This window comes from Neovison vison, chromosome 13 (genome assembly GCF_020171115.1).
Source record: "Neovison vison isolate M4711 chromosome 13, ASM_NN_V1, whole genome shotgun sequence".
Taxonomy (NCBI): Eukaryota; Metazoa; Chordata; class Mammalia; order Carnivora; family Mustelidae; genus Neogale; species Neogale vison.
In genome coordinates, this window is record NC_058103.1 from 36,423,479 (window position 1) to 36,439,612 (window position 16,134).

Genomic DNA, 16,134 nt, shown 5'->3' on the forward strand with positions numbered 1-16,134 from the left:
GGTTAATCAAGAAATGACTCTAATCTAATATGTTTTTACAGAGATATAAATGAATTTTGAACTTTCCATTTTTAAAGATTTTATTTATTTATTTGTCAGAGAGAGAGGGAGAGAGCACAGGCAGACAGAGAGGCAGGCAGAGGCAGAGGGAGAAGCAGGCTCCCTGCCGAGCAAGGAGCCCGATGTGGGACTCGATCCCAGGACACTGGGATCATGACCTGAGCCGAAGGCAGCTGCTTAACCAACTGAGCCACCCAGGCATCCCTGAACTTTCCATTTTTAAAACATTTGATATTATTATTAAAGTCTTTTCTAAATGGATTTTTTTAAAAAATGGATTTTTCATAGAATACTTAGCCCATTGTATTAAGTAAATAAATTGGTTTTAAAACACACTCTGGGGACGCCTGGGTGGCTCAGTGGGTTAAAATCTCTGCCTTTGGCTCGGGTCATGATCCCAGGGTCCTGGGATTGAGCCCCACATCAGGCTCTCTGCTCAGCAGGGAGTCTGCTTCCCCCTCTCTCTCTGCCTGCCTCTCTGCCTACTTGTGATCTCACTCTCTGTCAAATAAATAAATAATAAAGTTTTTATTTATTTATTTGACAGAGAGATAGAAAGAGCCAGAGAGCATAAACCAAGAGGAATGGCTGAGGGAGAAGCAGGCTCCCCACAGAGCAGGGAGCCTGATACGGGGCTTGATCTGAGGCCCCTGGGATCATGACCTGAGCCAAACTCAGCCACTTAACTGACTGAGCCACCCAGATGTCCCTGGTCTTTTTCAGCTAGCAGCTTGTGGCTCTCTACTCTTGCTTCCCCTCTCACAGGTCATCACTCTTCATAACTTTAGGATCTTTTCTTTCCTTTGTTTGCCTTTAAAATATAGTCAGTTTAAGCTTCATTCTTTCTCTTCACTCGCCTATCCACCCATTTCTCTGATCATGAAGGACAAGGCCAGGAAACAAGTGGAATCTCTTTAGGAGAAAGGCCTCGGAATCCATTTCTCATCACAGCCAGCGTAAAGCAAACATCTATGACCAAAACATTAAGTATTTCTTTTCTGCTAGGAATTATAGAATTCATTATTGGTATAATTTACTCTTATAACAAGATTTGAACAACTTTAATGTTGATGAGAATGAAATAACTTATTCCAAACCGTATGTGTCATTTTGATATGATTTTTTAAATTACACTGCTTTGGTTTTTATAAGTTTATGTATTTAAGTAATCTCTACAATCAACATGGGGCTCAAACTCATGACCCTGAGATCAAGAGTTGTACCCAACTGAGCCAAACAGGCACCCCCTGAAATAATTTTTAAAATATGTAACGTTGGAATATGCTGTTAGGAAATTTGAGAGTCTTCATTTTATTGTATAATAATGTATAATAAGGACACCTGGGTGGTTTAATCAACTGAGTGGCGGACTCTTGATTTTGGCTCATGTCATGATCTCTCAGGGACCAGGGATCGAGTACTGAGTCCGGCTCTGTACTCAAGATTATCTCTCTCCTTCTCCCTTTGCCCCAAGCCCCACTTGCTCACTCTATCTCTGTAAAATAAATGAGTAAGTCTTTTTAAAAAATGACGTATAGTGGCGCCTAGATGGCTCAGTGGTTAAGGCCTCTGCCTTTGGCTTGGGTCATGGTCTCAGGGTCCTGGGATTGAGCCCCGCATTGGGCTCTCTGCTCGGAGGGGAGCCTCCTTCCTCCTCTCTCTCTCTCTGCTTGCCTGTGTGCCTGCTTGTGATCTCTGTCTGTCAAATAAATTTTTTAAAAATCTTTAAAAAAATGTATAAATTAAATACCCATAATGATTTAAAATCATGAATTTTCTAAAACCAAAATTATCATTTTCCCTTTCTCATTAGCTAAGAAATCTTCAAAACAAGCTCCTCATAAAAGAAACATCATTGCAAGAGATGAAGAATGTGCTAGAAAGTTATAAAGAAAATAATGTGCAACAGTCTTTCCAGATAATGTCCCTGAAAGATGATATCAAGGATCTAGAGGAACTTATTGCTTCTCTAACCAGAATTAAATCTTTGAAAAACACCAATATTCAGAATCTTGAAAGAGGCAACTGGGATCTAACTGAAAGAATTATAGAACTAGAAAACCATCTAAGGTAGGAAATTTTCTAGTGTTTTTTTTTCAAACATGTCACTTGTCATAAGCTCGAAAAGAGTATATAAACTCTATATTCCTGATTGATCATGGAATTTAAATTTAGTAAGATTTCCTATAATACCTGACTCAAAATTACTATGTGTAAAAAGACATTTTTATTGAAATATAATTCACATACGATTAAAATTCACCCTTTTAATCAGTTGTATTTCATTAAAAAAGAAAAGAAAAAATTCATTTCTTTAAAGTACACAATTTGGTAGTTTTTAATGTATTCACAAGGTTGTGCAGTCATTACCACTACTCAATTCCAGAACATTTCATCACCCTCTAAAGAAACCCCACATCCATTAGCAATTACTCCATATCACTCTGTCCAGTCTCTGACAACCACTCATCTACATTCTTTCTCTCTGAGTTGCCTTTTCTGGACATTTCACATGAATGCCATCATACAGTATATGGCCTCTGTGTCTCCCTTATTTCATGTAGTGCAATATTTTTAAGATTAGCCTATGTTGAACCATAAATCTGTACACTCCACTCCTTTTTATGGCTGAAAATAATATTCTGTTGAATGAATGAATATACCACAATTTCCTTATCCATTCATCAGTTGATGGACATTGGGTTGTTTCCCCTTTTTGGAGGGGCTTTATGAATGATGCTGCTGTGATGATTCTTGTGTGAGTTTTTATGTGACTGTGTACTTCATTTCTCTTAAAGATATGCCTTGGAAGTAGAAGGCTGGGTCATAAAGTAACTCTAATTTACTTTTGAGGAATTTCCAGACTATTTTCCAAGGTAGCTGCACCATTTTACATTCCCACCAGCAATGTTTGAGCATTCCAATTGCTCCACATCCTCAACAACACTTGTTACAGTTCATCTTTATGATAGCTATTCTACCACTAGAATATAGTATGAATTTGCGTCTCATTGTGACTTTAATTTCTATTTCCAAAAGATTAAAGAGTTGAGCATTTTTTCATCTGCTTATTGGCCATTTGTGTATCTTCTTTGTAGAAATAGAAATATCTACTCAAATCCTTTGCCCAATTTTATTTTATTTTTTAATTTAAATTTATTTTTAAAATTTTTTTAAAAGATTTTATTTATTTTTTTGACAGAGAGTGAGAGAACAAAAACAGGGAGAGTAGCAGAGGGAGAGGAAGAAGCAGGCTCTGCTGAGCAGGGAGGCAGATGCGGGACTCAATCCCAGGGCCCTGGGATCATTACCTAATGAAGGCAGACGCTTAACCATCTGAGCCACCCAGGCGCCCCTGTTTAATTTTTAATTTTTTAATTCAATTAATTAATATATGAATTAATAAACATAATATATTACTATTTAATTAATACATCAATTACTAGTTTAATTAATAATTTATTAAATATTGATTAATGACTGGTTTTATTAATAAATTATTACTAGTTAATTAATAAATATAATATATTACTAGTAAATATAGTATATTACTAGTTTACTAGGTAGAGGTCAATGATTCATTAGTCTTATATAATACCCAGTGCTCATTACATCATGTGTCCTCCTTAATGTCTGTCACCCAGTTACCACACCCCTTACCCCCCTCCCCTCCAGCAACCCTCAGTTTGTTTGCTGAGATTAAGAGTCTCTTATGGTTTTCTCCCTCTCTGATTTCATTTTGTTTTATTTTTTCCTCTCTTCCCCTATGATCCTTTGTTTTATTTCTTAAATTCCACATATGAGTGAGATCATATGATAATTATCTTTCTCTGATTGACTTTTTTTGCTTCACCTAATGCCCTCTAGTTCCATCCATGTCATTAAAAATGGCAAGATGTCATTTTTGATGGCTGAGTATTACTCCATTGTATGTATACCACATCTTCTTTATCCATTCATCTGTCAATGGACACCTGGGGTCTTTTCATAGTTTGGCTATTGTGGACATTGCTGCTATAAACATTGGGGTGCAGGTGTCCCTTTGGATCACTACATTTGTATCTTTAGGGTAAATACCCAGTAGTGCAATTGCTGGGTCATAGGGTAGCTCTATTTTTACCTTTGACCTATATTCTTTTTCAGAGTGACTGTATCAGTTTGCATTCCCACCAGCCATGTAAGAGGGTTTCCCTTTCTCTGCATCCTTGCCAACATTCATTGTTTCCTGAGTTATTAATTTTAGCCATTCTGAATGGTGTGAGGTGGTATCTCATTGTGGTTTATGATTTGTATTTCCCTGATGCCAAGTGATATAGAGCATTTTTTCATGTGTCTGTTGGTCATGGATGTCTTCTTTGGAGAAATGTCTGTTCATGCCTTCTGCCCATCTCCTGACTGGATTATTTGTTCTTTGGGTGTTGAGTTTGATAAGTTCTTTCTAGATTTTAGAAACTAGCCTTTTATCTGACATGTCATCTGCAAATATCATCCCCCAATCCATCTGTTGTCTTTTGGTTTTGTTGACTGTTTCCTTTGCTGTGCAAAAGCTTTTGATCTTGATGAAGTCCCAGTAGTTCATTTTTACCTTTGTTTCCCTTGCCTTTGGAGAAGTGTCTAGCAAGAAGTTGCAGCAGCCAAGGTCAGTGAGGTTGCTGCCTGTGTTCTCCTCTAGGATTTTGATGGATTCCTGTCTCACATTGAGGTCTTTTATCCATTTTGAGTCTATTTTCATGTTCGGTGTAAGGAAATGGTCTACTTTCATTCTTCTGCATGTGGCTGTCCAATTTTCCCAACACCATTTATTGAAGAGACTGTCTTTTTCCCCCCTGGGATATTCTTTCCTACTTAGTTGAAGATTCGTTGACCATAGAGTTGAGAAGCCATTTCTGGGTACTTTATTCTTTTTTTTTTTTTTTTTTTTAAGATTTTATTTATTTATTTGACAGAGATCACAAGTAGGCAGAGAGGCAGGCGGTGGGGGGGGGAAGCAGGCTCCCTGCTGAGCAGAGAGCCCGATGTGGGGCTCGATTCCAGGACCCTGGGATCATGACCTGAGCTGAAGGCAGAGGCTTTAACCCACTGAGCCACCCAGGCTCCCTGCTGGGTACTTTATTCTGTTCCATTAATCTATGTGTCTGTTTTCATGCCAGTACTGTACTGTCTTGATGATTACAACTTTATAATAGAGCTTGACGTCTGGAATTGCGAAGCCACCAGCTTTTTTTTGTTTTTTTTTTTTTCAACATTCCGTTGGCTATTTGGGGTCTTTTCTGGTTCCATACATATTTTAGGATTATTTGTTTCAACTCTGTGAAAAAAGTTCATGGTATTTTGATAGGGATTGTATTGAATGTATAGATTGCTCTAGGTAGCTTAGCGATTTTAACAATATTGGCTCTTCCAATCCATGAGCATGGAACATTTTATACTATTGTGGTCAGAAAAGATGTATAATATGATTTCAGGCTTCTTTTTTTTTTTTTTAATTTATTGGACAGAGAGAGATCACAAGCAGGCAGAGAGGCAGGCAGAGAGAGGAGGAAGCAGGCTCCCTGCTGAGCAGAGAGCCCAATGCGGGGCTCGATCCCAGGACCCTGGGATCACGACCTGAGCCGAAGGCAGAGGCTTTAACCCACTGAGCCACCCAGGTGCCCCTGATTTCAGGCTTCTTAAATGTATTGAGACTTGTTTCAAAGCATGATGTGTGATCTGTCCTGGAGAATGTTCCATGGACACTTGAAAAGAATGTGTATTCCATTGTTTTGGATGGAATGTTTTTTATGTATCTGTTAAGTCCATCTGATCTAATATATCATTCAATGACACTGTTTCCCTATTGATTTTTCTGCTTGGATAATCTATCCACTGATATAACTGGTGTGTTAAAGTCCCCTACTATTGTAGTATTACTGTCAGTTTCTCCCTTTATATCTGTTAATATTTGCTTTATGTATTTAAATATTCCAATTTTGGGTGCCTAGATATTTACAGTTTTTATATACTTCTGTTGAACTGACTCCTTTATCATTATGTAATGCTCTTCTTTGTCTCTTGTTACAGTCTTTGATTTAAAGTTTGTTTTATCTGTTATAAATATTGCTATTCTGGCTTTGCTTTTTTTTTTTTTTTCATTTCTATCTGCATGGTGTATCTTTCTCCATCCCCACTTTCAGGCTATTTGAGTCTTTAGCTCTGACCTGAGTTTCTTATAGCCATATATAGATGGCTCGTGTGTGTGTGTGTGTGTGTGTGTGTGTGTTTTAAATCTGTTCTGCCACACTTATCTTTTGTTTAGAGCATTTTAGAACATTTACATTTAAAGTAATTACTGATAGGATCTACTTATTTTCATTTTGTTAATTGTTTTCTGGTTATTTTTGTAGTTATTCTATCTTCTCACATTATCGTTCCTTGTGACTGATGACTTTGTGTAGTGTTATGCCTGAATATTTTTTCTCTATTTTTTGTGTATCTATCATGGGTTTGGGGTTTGGGGTTACTTTGAGGTTTATATGTAGGACCCTAAATAAATAGCAGCTTATACTAAGTTGATTTAAGTTTGAACATGTTCTAAAATAACTTTTTTTTAAACTCTCTCCTTCATGTCTTATGTATATGCTGTGATATATATATATATATATATTTTTTTTAAGATATTTATTTATTTATTTATTTGACAGACAGAGATCACAAGTAGGCAGAGAGGCAGGCAGAGAGAGAGGGGGAAGCAGGCTCCCTGCAGAGCAGAGAGGCCAATGTGGGGCTCAATCCCAGGACCCTGAGATCATGACCCGAGCCGAAGGCAGAGGCTCAACCCACTGAGCCACCCAGGCGCCCCTGTGATATATTTTATATCACATTTTTCTTACTTCTAATTATGGCCTTTTCTTTTTCACCTAAACAAGTCCCTTTAACATTTCTTTTTTTTTTTTTTTAAGATATTATTTATTTATTTGACAGAGAGAGCTCACAAGTAGGCAGAGAGGCAGGCGGTGGAGCGGGGGGGGTGGGGAGGGTGGGAGACAGGCTCCCCACTGAACAGAGAGCCCAATATGAGGCTTGATCTCAGGACCCTGGAATCATGACCGGAGCCAAAGGCAGAAGCTTTAACCCAATGAGTCACCCAGGCTTCCCTCCCTTTAACATTTCTTGTAACACTGGTTTGGTGGTGATGAACTCGATTAACTATCATTTGTTTGGGAAACTCTTTACTTCTCCTTCAATTCTGAATGATAACCTTGCTAGGCAGACTACTTTGGGTTGTAGGTGTTTTCCTTTCAGTTCTTTGCCTCATCTTTCCAGCTTGCAAAGTTTCTGCTGAAAAATCAGCCAAGAGACTCATGGGATTTCCCTTGCGTGTAACTAATTGCTTCCCTCATGCTGCTTTTAAAATTCTCTCTTTATCATTAATCTTTGAAATTTAATTATTATGTGTTGGTGATTTGGGCCTCCTTGATTTCATCTTGTTTGGAGCTCTCCATGCTTCAAGTCTGTTTCCTTCCCCAGGTTAGGGAATTCTTATTATTCCTTTTTTTTTTTTTTAAAGATTTTATTTAATTATTTGTGAGCAAGCATAAGCAGGGGGAGCTGCAGAGGGAGAGGGAGAAGCAGGCTCCCCACTAAGCAGGGAGTCCAATGCAGGGCTCAGTCCCAGGACCCTAGGATCCTGACCTAACCAAAAGGCAGATGCTCAACCAACTGAGCAATTCAGGCACCCCTCAGATGTTATTGCTTCAAATAACTTTTCTTTCCCTTTCTCACTTCTCCTTCTGGAACCCCTATAATGCATATTGTTTGCTTGATATTGTCCAAGAGATCCCTTACCTATCCTTTTTAAAAAAATTTCTTTTTTCTTTTTGCTATTCAGCTAGGGTTCTTTCTATTACCATGTCTTCCAGATTACTGATACATTCTTCTGCATCCTCTAATCTACTGTTGATTCACTGTAGTGTAGTTTTCATTTCAGTTATTCTACTCTTCGGTTCTGATTGGTTCTCTTCTATATTTTCTCTTTGTTGAAGTTCTCACTGAGTCTACTCTTCTTTCCGACCTGGTGAGCATCTTTATGATCATTACTTTAAACTCTCTATCAGGCATAGTGCTTATCTCCATTTCATTTAGTTCTTTTTCTGGTGTTTTTTATCTTGCTCACTCATTCAGGGGATACTCCTCTGTCTCCCCATTTTGCTGGACTGTCTGTTTCTATGAATTATGGAGGACAACTACTTCTCCTAAACTTGAAGGAATGGTCTTGTGTAATGTCATCTCCTGTGTATGCTGTGTGTGCCTGGTGACTTTGGCTGGCTGGCTGGAGCTGTGTCTGGCATGGGCTGAGGTTCCCAGTGCCCTCTGTGCTAAGGCTACCCTGGTGGGATGGCTGGAGCTGAAGTGAGTATGGACCTGGGTGGTCCCAAGATTCTGTGCACACAGTGTACCAGCAGAATGGCTGAAGCTGAATCGAGTGCAAACCAGTGGGCCTGGGGCTCTTCATGCAGATTGTCCCGGCAGGACAGTTAAAGCTTAAGTGGGCACAGGCTGGTAGGATCCCTGGTTCTCTGTGCAAAAGTCCCCCTGGCAGGATAGCTGAAACTGAAGTGGGTACAAACAGGACATCTTAGGTATCCCTGTTCAGAGGGTACCCTGGCAGAACAGCTAGAGCCAAGGTGGGGCCTAGACCAGGGGATTCTGGGGTGCTGCACAGGACTATCCTGGGAAGTCAGCTGAAGCAGAAGTGGATGAAAGCTGGGATGTCCTGGTGTATTCAGTGCAGAGGGTGCCCTGTTGGGTGAATAGAATAGAGACTGGAGTGGGCCAGGGTTGTTCCAGGATGCTCTGTACAGGAGGCCACATGGTGGGGTGGCTGGAGCTGAGGTGGAGTGTGGGCTTAGGAGTCCCAGAGTGCCCCATGCAGGAGGTGTCCTGGCAGGGCAGCTGGAGGTGAGATGAGCATGGGTTGGGAGTTCCCAGGTTGTTCCCTGCAGGGGGTACCATGGCAAGACAGCTAGAGCTGAAACAGGCATTAGCTAGGAGGTCCCAGAGTGCTCTGCATTGGGAGTACCCTAGTAAGCTCTCTGGGGCTGAAGTGGTGTGAGCCTGGAATTTTCTAGGTGCTTTATGCCTGTATTACCTTCGTATGAAGGCTAGAGCTCTAGCAATTGCTGGACCAGCGGTGTCCCAGTGTGTGCCATGCTGGGGCTACCTTTGTGTGAAAGCTGTGTTTGGTGTGGGCCGGGGGTCTGGGGCTCACTGAGGTGGTAGGCTGGCTGTGGTGCCTTGAGCTTGTTCACTAGTGTGGTCCTCATCCATATTATCAAGGTGGTTGGAGAATGTAACTATGGTGCTCACCAGCCCCTTCAATGTGGAGAGAGTTCTAGCAGCTCCCCCTGCTGTCTTTCAGAGTTCTAGGGCTGGTCCTTTTATCTTAGCTCCTCTTTTAAACCGTGGCTTTTCTGTGCACAGAGTATCTGAGGCTAGTGTGGGCCAGGAGCATGGGGTTTGCTGGTGTGACAGGCTGGCCATGGTGCCTGACCCCTGTCCTATCCTCACCATCAAGATGGAAGGGGAATGTAAACCCTGGTACCTCCAGCCCCTCCACCTGTTCCCTCACGTCCCATCAAGATTCTAGACCTAGCTCCTTTACACAGTGGTGGTTCCGTCATGCCCCAGGGCATCTGAGGCTGGTATGGGCCAGGCACCCAGTGCTCACTGAGGGAGCATGTCAATCACAGCATCTGGAACCCTGCTCCCATCAGCATCATCAAGGTGGAGGGGGAGCACAAACGATGCCACCTACCAGCCTCTCTGACCTATAGAGAGTTCCAGTAGCTCCCTCACCCTGGGCAGGGTTCCAGGGCTAGTTCCTCCACATTCCACTTGCTTTTCTAACCTCTAGGTATCCCTCCAGGCCCCAGGGCATCTGCGGTTGGTGTGGACCAGTGACCCAGAGCTTCCAGATGTATCAGTCAAAGCGCCTCTATCTCTCCTGCCTCTCCACGTGGTCTTCCCATCTTCTGTTGTGCAAAAACTGCTCAGACAGCCCTCAACTCCCCCTCAGGCAGAATTGCTGCACGTAGAGACGTAGGTCTGGTGCCTTCGTGGAGGAGGTGAGCCCAAGGTCTTCCCATTTCACCATCTTGGACTGGACATCTACTGTTTCTTTTAATGCATTTCTTTGGACAGTTTTTTTCTTTTTTCTGAAACTATATTATTTCATTTTCTTTCTTTCTTTTTTTTTTTGAGTGGCTTTTTTAAAACAGTGTAGAATTCTGGCTAATATTTTTTCTTATAGCTCTCTAAGATGTCATCTGATTATCTTCTGATTTCTATAGTTTCCGTTGAAAAGTTAGTCATCAGTTTCATTGTACTTTTGAAGGGAATAATGCGTGCTTTTTGTTGTTGTTGTTGGTAGCAATTTGACTATGATGTGTATTCGTGTGGCTTTTTTTGTATCTATCCTGCTTAGGCTTTACAGAATTTATGGAGTCTATCAATTATGTCTTTCATTAGGTTTGGAATCTTGGTAATTATTTTTTCAAATATTGTTTTTGTCCCACTGTGTCTTTACTCTCACTCTAGGGTTATAGTTACAGGTGTGTTAGACCTTTTGCATGTGTCCTGCATGTCTTTAATATAAACTTTTGAGGTAAAATTTTCTATTTGGATGATATAATTTGGATGATTTCTATTTGGATGAATAATTTCTTTTGAACTGACTCAAATGCACTAATTCTGTAAGCTGTGATTACTAGACAGAAGAGAAAAAAAAAACAAAAAACATAGAAGATAGATTGAAATTTTAACTTAGGTATAGGTATGGGGTAGAAAATATTATCAATACCTATCAATTAGTAATCAAAACAAAAACCAAGTAATTAGCTATTTGTATATTTGATTTAAAAAACCTTTGACATATGCTACTCTATTGCTGCATCATTATTCTTTTTTTTTTTAAGATTTTATTTATTTATGTATCAGAGAGAGAGAGGGTGAGAGAGCAAGCACAGGCAGACAGAATGGCAGGCAGAGGCAGAGGGAGAAGCAGGCTCCCTGCAGAGCAAGGAGCCCGATGCGGGACTCGATCCCAGGACGCTGGGATCATGACCTGAGCCGAAGGCAGCTGCTTAACCAACTGAGCCACCCAGGCGTCCCACTGCATTATTATTCTAATTCCCTTTTCTCTCATCAAATCCTAGTAGAAGAGCCCATCAGGTATTATTAAAATAGGAGTACTTGTATCCTTCTGGAACCTCCTGATCATCACAGTGTTACCAATAGTGGCAGGCAAGATATTCATGCTCAAATTTCCCCATGAAAAGGATGGTTTAAAAATTGACCTTCCCCAGGGGAACTACTAGAGGATTTACCACTGGATTGTTTTTCTCTCTGTTTCTCTGTCATTTCTATTCTCTCCCTAAAAATAGTTGGGTAACTATTAGCTCTTCTCACAGTAAGTATATTTCTACTTGATACACATATTTAATATATTTTAAGTGGGGATTATTTCCTTTAATTATTATTATTATTTTTTAAAGATTTTATTTATTTGACAGAGAGATACACAGGGAGAGAGGGAACACAAGCAGTGGAAGAGGGAGAGGGAGAAGCTGGCTTCCCACTGGGCTGGGAGCCCGATGCAGAGCTCAATCCCAGGACCCTGGGATCATGACCTCAGCCAAAGGCAGATGCTTAGCCTGACTGAGCCACCCAGGCACCCCTCTTTTAATTATTTTTAATTGAAGTTTGAAAACTGAGTTGGTTTGTTGTTACCTATTGATATCTTACACAGAGTACATCTGTTTGAAAGAGAAAAGGCAGAACGAAGAGCAGGCCTTTTGGAGAAAAAGTTAGCAGGTACCGATGGATTCATCCCTTACATCAATATGAAAGGACAAGAAGATTCCTTGGTTAGCTTCATGATGAAGGTGAGAATAAATTTTGATTGACTTTTAAAGAAATGGGATTTTTATTACTCTGTGTTATTCCAAGAGATAACTGGCAAATATTGAGTAGCTTTTTGATCTGCTTCTTATGGAGAATCAGAGAAAGCTGTGCCATGTGGTTGACTGAAAGCCTTTCTGAATACAGAGAGAAGGCAGAGGGTAGATCTAAGGTCTCTGATATTGCAGAACAGAACTGAGCTGAGAGGAACTGGGAGGAAGAGTGGTAGAGAATGAAGTGTTGGAGTTTTACATTTTGGGTGTGGGTTACTTCCTGCTGCTGACAACATCTGGGTTTTGGGCTGTAAATGTAAGGGTTGAAGAGAGGTGTAGGCAAAAGTCATTGAAACCAAGGCACAGGGATCACGAAGCTAAATTGGTGGAGCATCTATATCGGACCTTGAAATCTAGAATTGTGGAATTAGTTGGGTTTGGAAGGAGGAGACAAGTCTGGTCCTTAGTAGTCGCACTTCACAGGATGAGTAGAGGTTTTATAGAAGAATGTTGGAAGATGGGATCTACTCTATTGTCAAGGAAGTGGTGAAAGTTGATTTTGAAATCCTTAGATTTAAGTTTATTATATAACTTGAATATAAGACAAGGTCCATTATAATCCAATTAATGTGATCTGACATTTAAAAAAATTCAGCAACTACTTTTAAAGTAGTTTAAAGTAATTCCAGTTTTTAATAGCCCCCTCAAGTAATTCACAGTAACACTTCCCTTTTTTTTTTCACTTCTCTCGTTAATCTGTCACATTCTTAAAAACCTCTCCCAAATTAATATTCCTGCAACCCTGACCATTACTCCCATTGCCCTTTTAATCTGCCTCTTCTAGCCTTTTAGTGATGCAAACCTATCATTACTTCAAAAATTCTAGCTCTCTATTTCTCAGTTTCACATGACAAAAAGCCCAGAAACAGAACCTGTTTACTTAGCTTCCAGAGTTGAAGGTGTCAAGAAAGTGGAAAGAAGTCTAGAATTTATAAAGGTAGAATATTCCCATGGGAGATTAGGAAAGAAATACAAGTATCATCATCCCTTCCTCCCCCCCATCGCCCAAGGCTATTTACAATGGAAGCAGGATGATTACAGGAGCACAAGGGAAAAGTTAGGGGAAAGAAGTGGAACTTATTTTGTTTATACTTTTACATCAGCAAAGTGGTTATTACTAAATGATGTTCTATAACCATAATGAAGTCTTTATGGAAATATCCATTTCCCTCCCAACTTTTCACTTAACTGTCTTAAAATTCATTGATAATCCTAGCCCGAATCAGTTATTTTATTAGAAGCAAAATGATGATTTAAAAATTTCTGTCATTCTTTCTATATTTATTAGCTCAAAATAGTCTGTAAACAGTATAACTTCATTAACTGAGGCTGTTTGGTCAGCTGTTTGTCCAAGCTCAATTTCCTATGTTCTCAAACCAGTTTCTCCATATGATCATTCTGATACCTCTTGATGTTCTAGTTTGCTCTTTTGAGTATGCCTTTGTCTCTCTTATGACTCCATAACACTTTATTTCTTCTGAGGGCCTTGCTCCTCAAATTTTGTATTATGACTATGTATCAAAAAAGGAAGTAAATTTATATTTCAAAAAAGGAATTAAAATCATATTAAATTCAAAATGGGAAGTTTAACATGTGTGTTGGCATATTTAGGATAAATCTGAAGATATCCTGACCAAGAACTCTGAAAGAGACATTTTTCATTCTGAAGGACCAAAAGATGGGCAGAAAATTTGGGATAAGTGTCAAGAAGATTCAATCCATAAGGAAAAACAAAAATATGAGTTGGACAGACCTCCACATTCATTCAGCTGGGAAACCAAAAGTGCACGATCCCACTACCAGAAATTCCTCAGTCAGTTGGCTACTCTTCTGAGCAACAATGTTGTCCCCATACCAGCTACCGAGGAGGCTGTGAAAGAGAAGATTCAGGAAATTGGTGCAAAAGAACAGTCTTGGAAGTCTGTAAGTGTATTGATAGACAAATCATTCTTTCAAATTTGTTAATTTTAACATATCAATTTTGATATTAGCTGATTTAGTAAATTCTGTGGCTCTGAATTTTAACTTTGATTTTATTTTTACTTCTACAGACAAAAGGATGTCCATTATTACAGCAGAGATAGTGTAGTGTTTTTATTAAGAGCAGACAGCCCAGGTATGAATCCCAGCTCAGCCATTACCAGCTGTGTGCTCTTGGACAGATTGCTTATTCTCTCTGGGCCTCAGTTTCATTTGTAAAATTTGGTGGAATGGTGTGGGGCTGGGGGATGCAAGGGCATAGCTCCTATCTCACAGAGTGGTAAGAGTTAAATGGATTAATACATGATACACTGAGCTCACTGTAAGCTCAGTGAATCCTGGCTTAAAAATAGTGGTATGGTGGTATGGTGGTATGGTGAAGATAATGTGTCCATCATGCCTAAATACTGCTCAGGCCAGCCAGTGCAGTAAATCCATTTTCAGGTCATTCTTTGAATGTATTGGCCAACTCTATGAAAAGACTGAATGAGCAAGTTTCAGTGGCTCTATCTCCTTGTCATGTCCACATCAACTGAGTACGATCTCATGCCCCTTCACTTAAAATTCAAACGAAGATAGGTATTGCTTAGGTTAAACGTGTTTGAAAAGTCTGCTGCCCTCTGTTTATTGTAGAGTTCCAATTTTTTCTTTCACTTTTTGCTTAAAATTCATTATACAATTTTATTTCTCAGTGCTCACTGAAATGTCTCATTTAATATATCAGACCTCTCCATTTATTTTTCTAAAACCAGCTGATATATGTCACATCTTAAATCTTCCCTGCTCACCTAGTTAGTAACATAATATTACTATAGTGTGGGTGTCGGTAGAACTTGCACGTAGTTTTTTTTTTTTTTTTAAGATTTTATTTATTTATTTGACAGAGAGAGATCACAAGTAGGCAGAGAGGCAGGCAGAGAGAGAGATGAGGAAGCAGGCTCCCCACTGAGCGGAGAGCCCAATACGGGCTCGATCCCTTGACTCTGGGATCATGACCTGAGCCGAAGGCAGAGGCTTAACCCACTGAGCCACTCAGGCGCCCTTGCACATAGTTTTGAAATGAAATAGAAATTGTGGGCCCTCAGGAGTCTTAGCTCTCCTTCTCCCCACAGAGGACCGAAGGCCTGCAGCAGGAAGTTCTGACGCTCACTCAGCGCCTGGAGCAGCTGCAGTGTCACTCTGAAGAAGCCGCTGGAGAATCATCCCCAATGCAAGACAGGTGTAGGGAACAAAAAAGACCTTGGAGACATCTGGAAAGAAAAACTGCTGTTAATGACTTTTTTCAAGAGAGTTTAGCCTTGGACAGGAATAAAGTAAGACTTGCCTGGATAAGGCATTTCTCTGACAATGAAAATGATCAGATTTTGTTATATTATCTAATGTTGATTTGATATTAGATATTATTAATGCTATTAGTGCTATTTATATTTAATATGGGAAAAGAGGGAAATTTGCTACAAATTTTTAAACCTTCTGCTTTTATAAAAAAGCTTCTCTTTGTTCCATATCTCTCATTTCTCTAATACACACATATTCCATATTCATTTGGAGGACAGTTGTTAGTGTATTTCTTAATGTACTTTAAAAAGGGGCTTGGAGGCAAAGGAGCTCCAAGAAATGATTGTACAGGTAGAACATAAGGGAAGCAAGATACGAGGAGTATCAGGGAGGGACCAGCGATACTATTCCTCAGTAATTACTATATAGACCAGTACTTTCTCTACTCTCCACTTCCCCGTGTCTGTAAGGAAGACATGAAAGCATCAGTTCTATGATTATTCATTTCCCTGCAAACATTTTAAAATTCTATTTTAGATTTTAAGAATATTCAGTTAACACATGCTTTCTACAACTCTTGAAACCAAGTTAAAAGGTTTGAGGAAAGAATAATTTTCCTCAACTTTCTTTCTGCCTACTTTCCCTCAGTAACCAGTAGTGTATATATCTTCTACAACTATTGCCATGGTTATGGAAATATACAAGTACATATATGTGGGTGGTGGTATTTTTATAAAACTGGGACTATGCTAGTCAAATGTTCTTCTTACATAGTGAAAAGTTAAGTACCTCATGGTTTTTTCTTAGGTGAAAAGATAAAGGTTTA

The 16,134-nt window shown here is 39.7% G+C and overlaps 1 protein-coding gene across 1 annotated transcript in view; it reads left to right on the forward strand.

Annotated features, from left to right (window-relative positions):
- LOC122894486 (golgin subfamily A member 6-like protein 1) overlaps positions 1 to 16,134 on the forward strand; it is a 47,200-nt gene that overhangs the window by 19,360 nt on the left and 11,706 nt on the right. The window contains exons 4-7 of the mRNA XM_044232334.1: positions 1,874 to 2,130; positions 11,846 to 11,981; positions 13,662 to 13,973; positions 15,143 to 15,343. Of these exons, the coding sequence (XP_044088269.1) occupies positions 1,874 to 2,130; positions 11,846 to 11,981; positions 13,662 to 13,973; positions 15,143 to 15,343 (906 nt within the window). The remainder of the gene's footprint in view (positions 1 to 1,873; positions 2,131 to 11,845; positions 11,982 to 13,661; positions 13,974 to 15,142; positions 15,344 to 16,134) is intronic.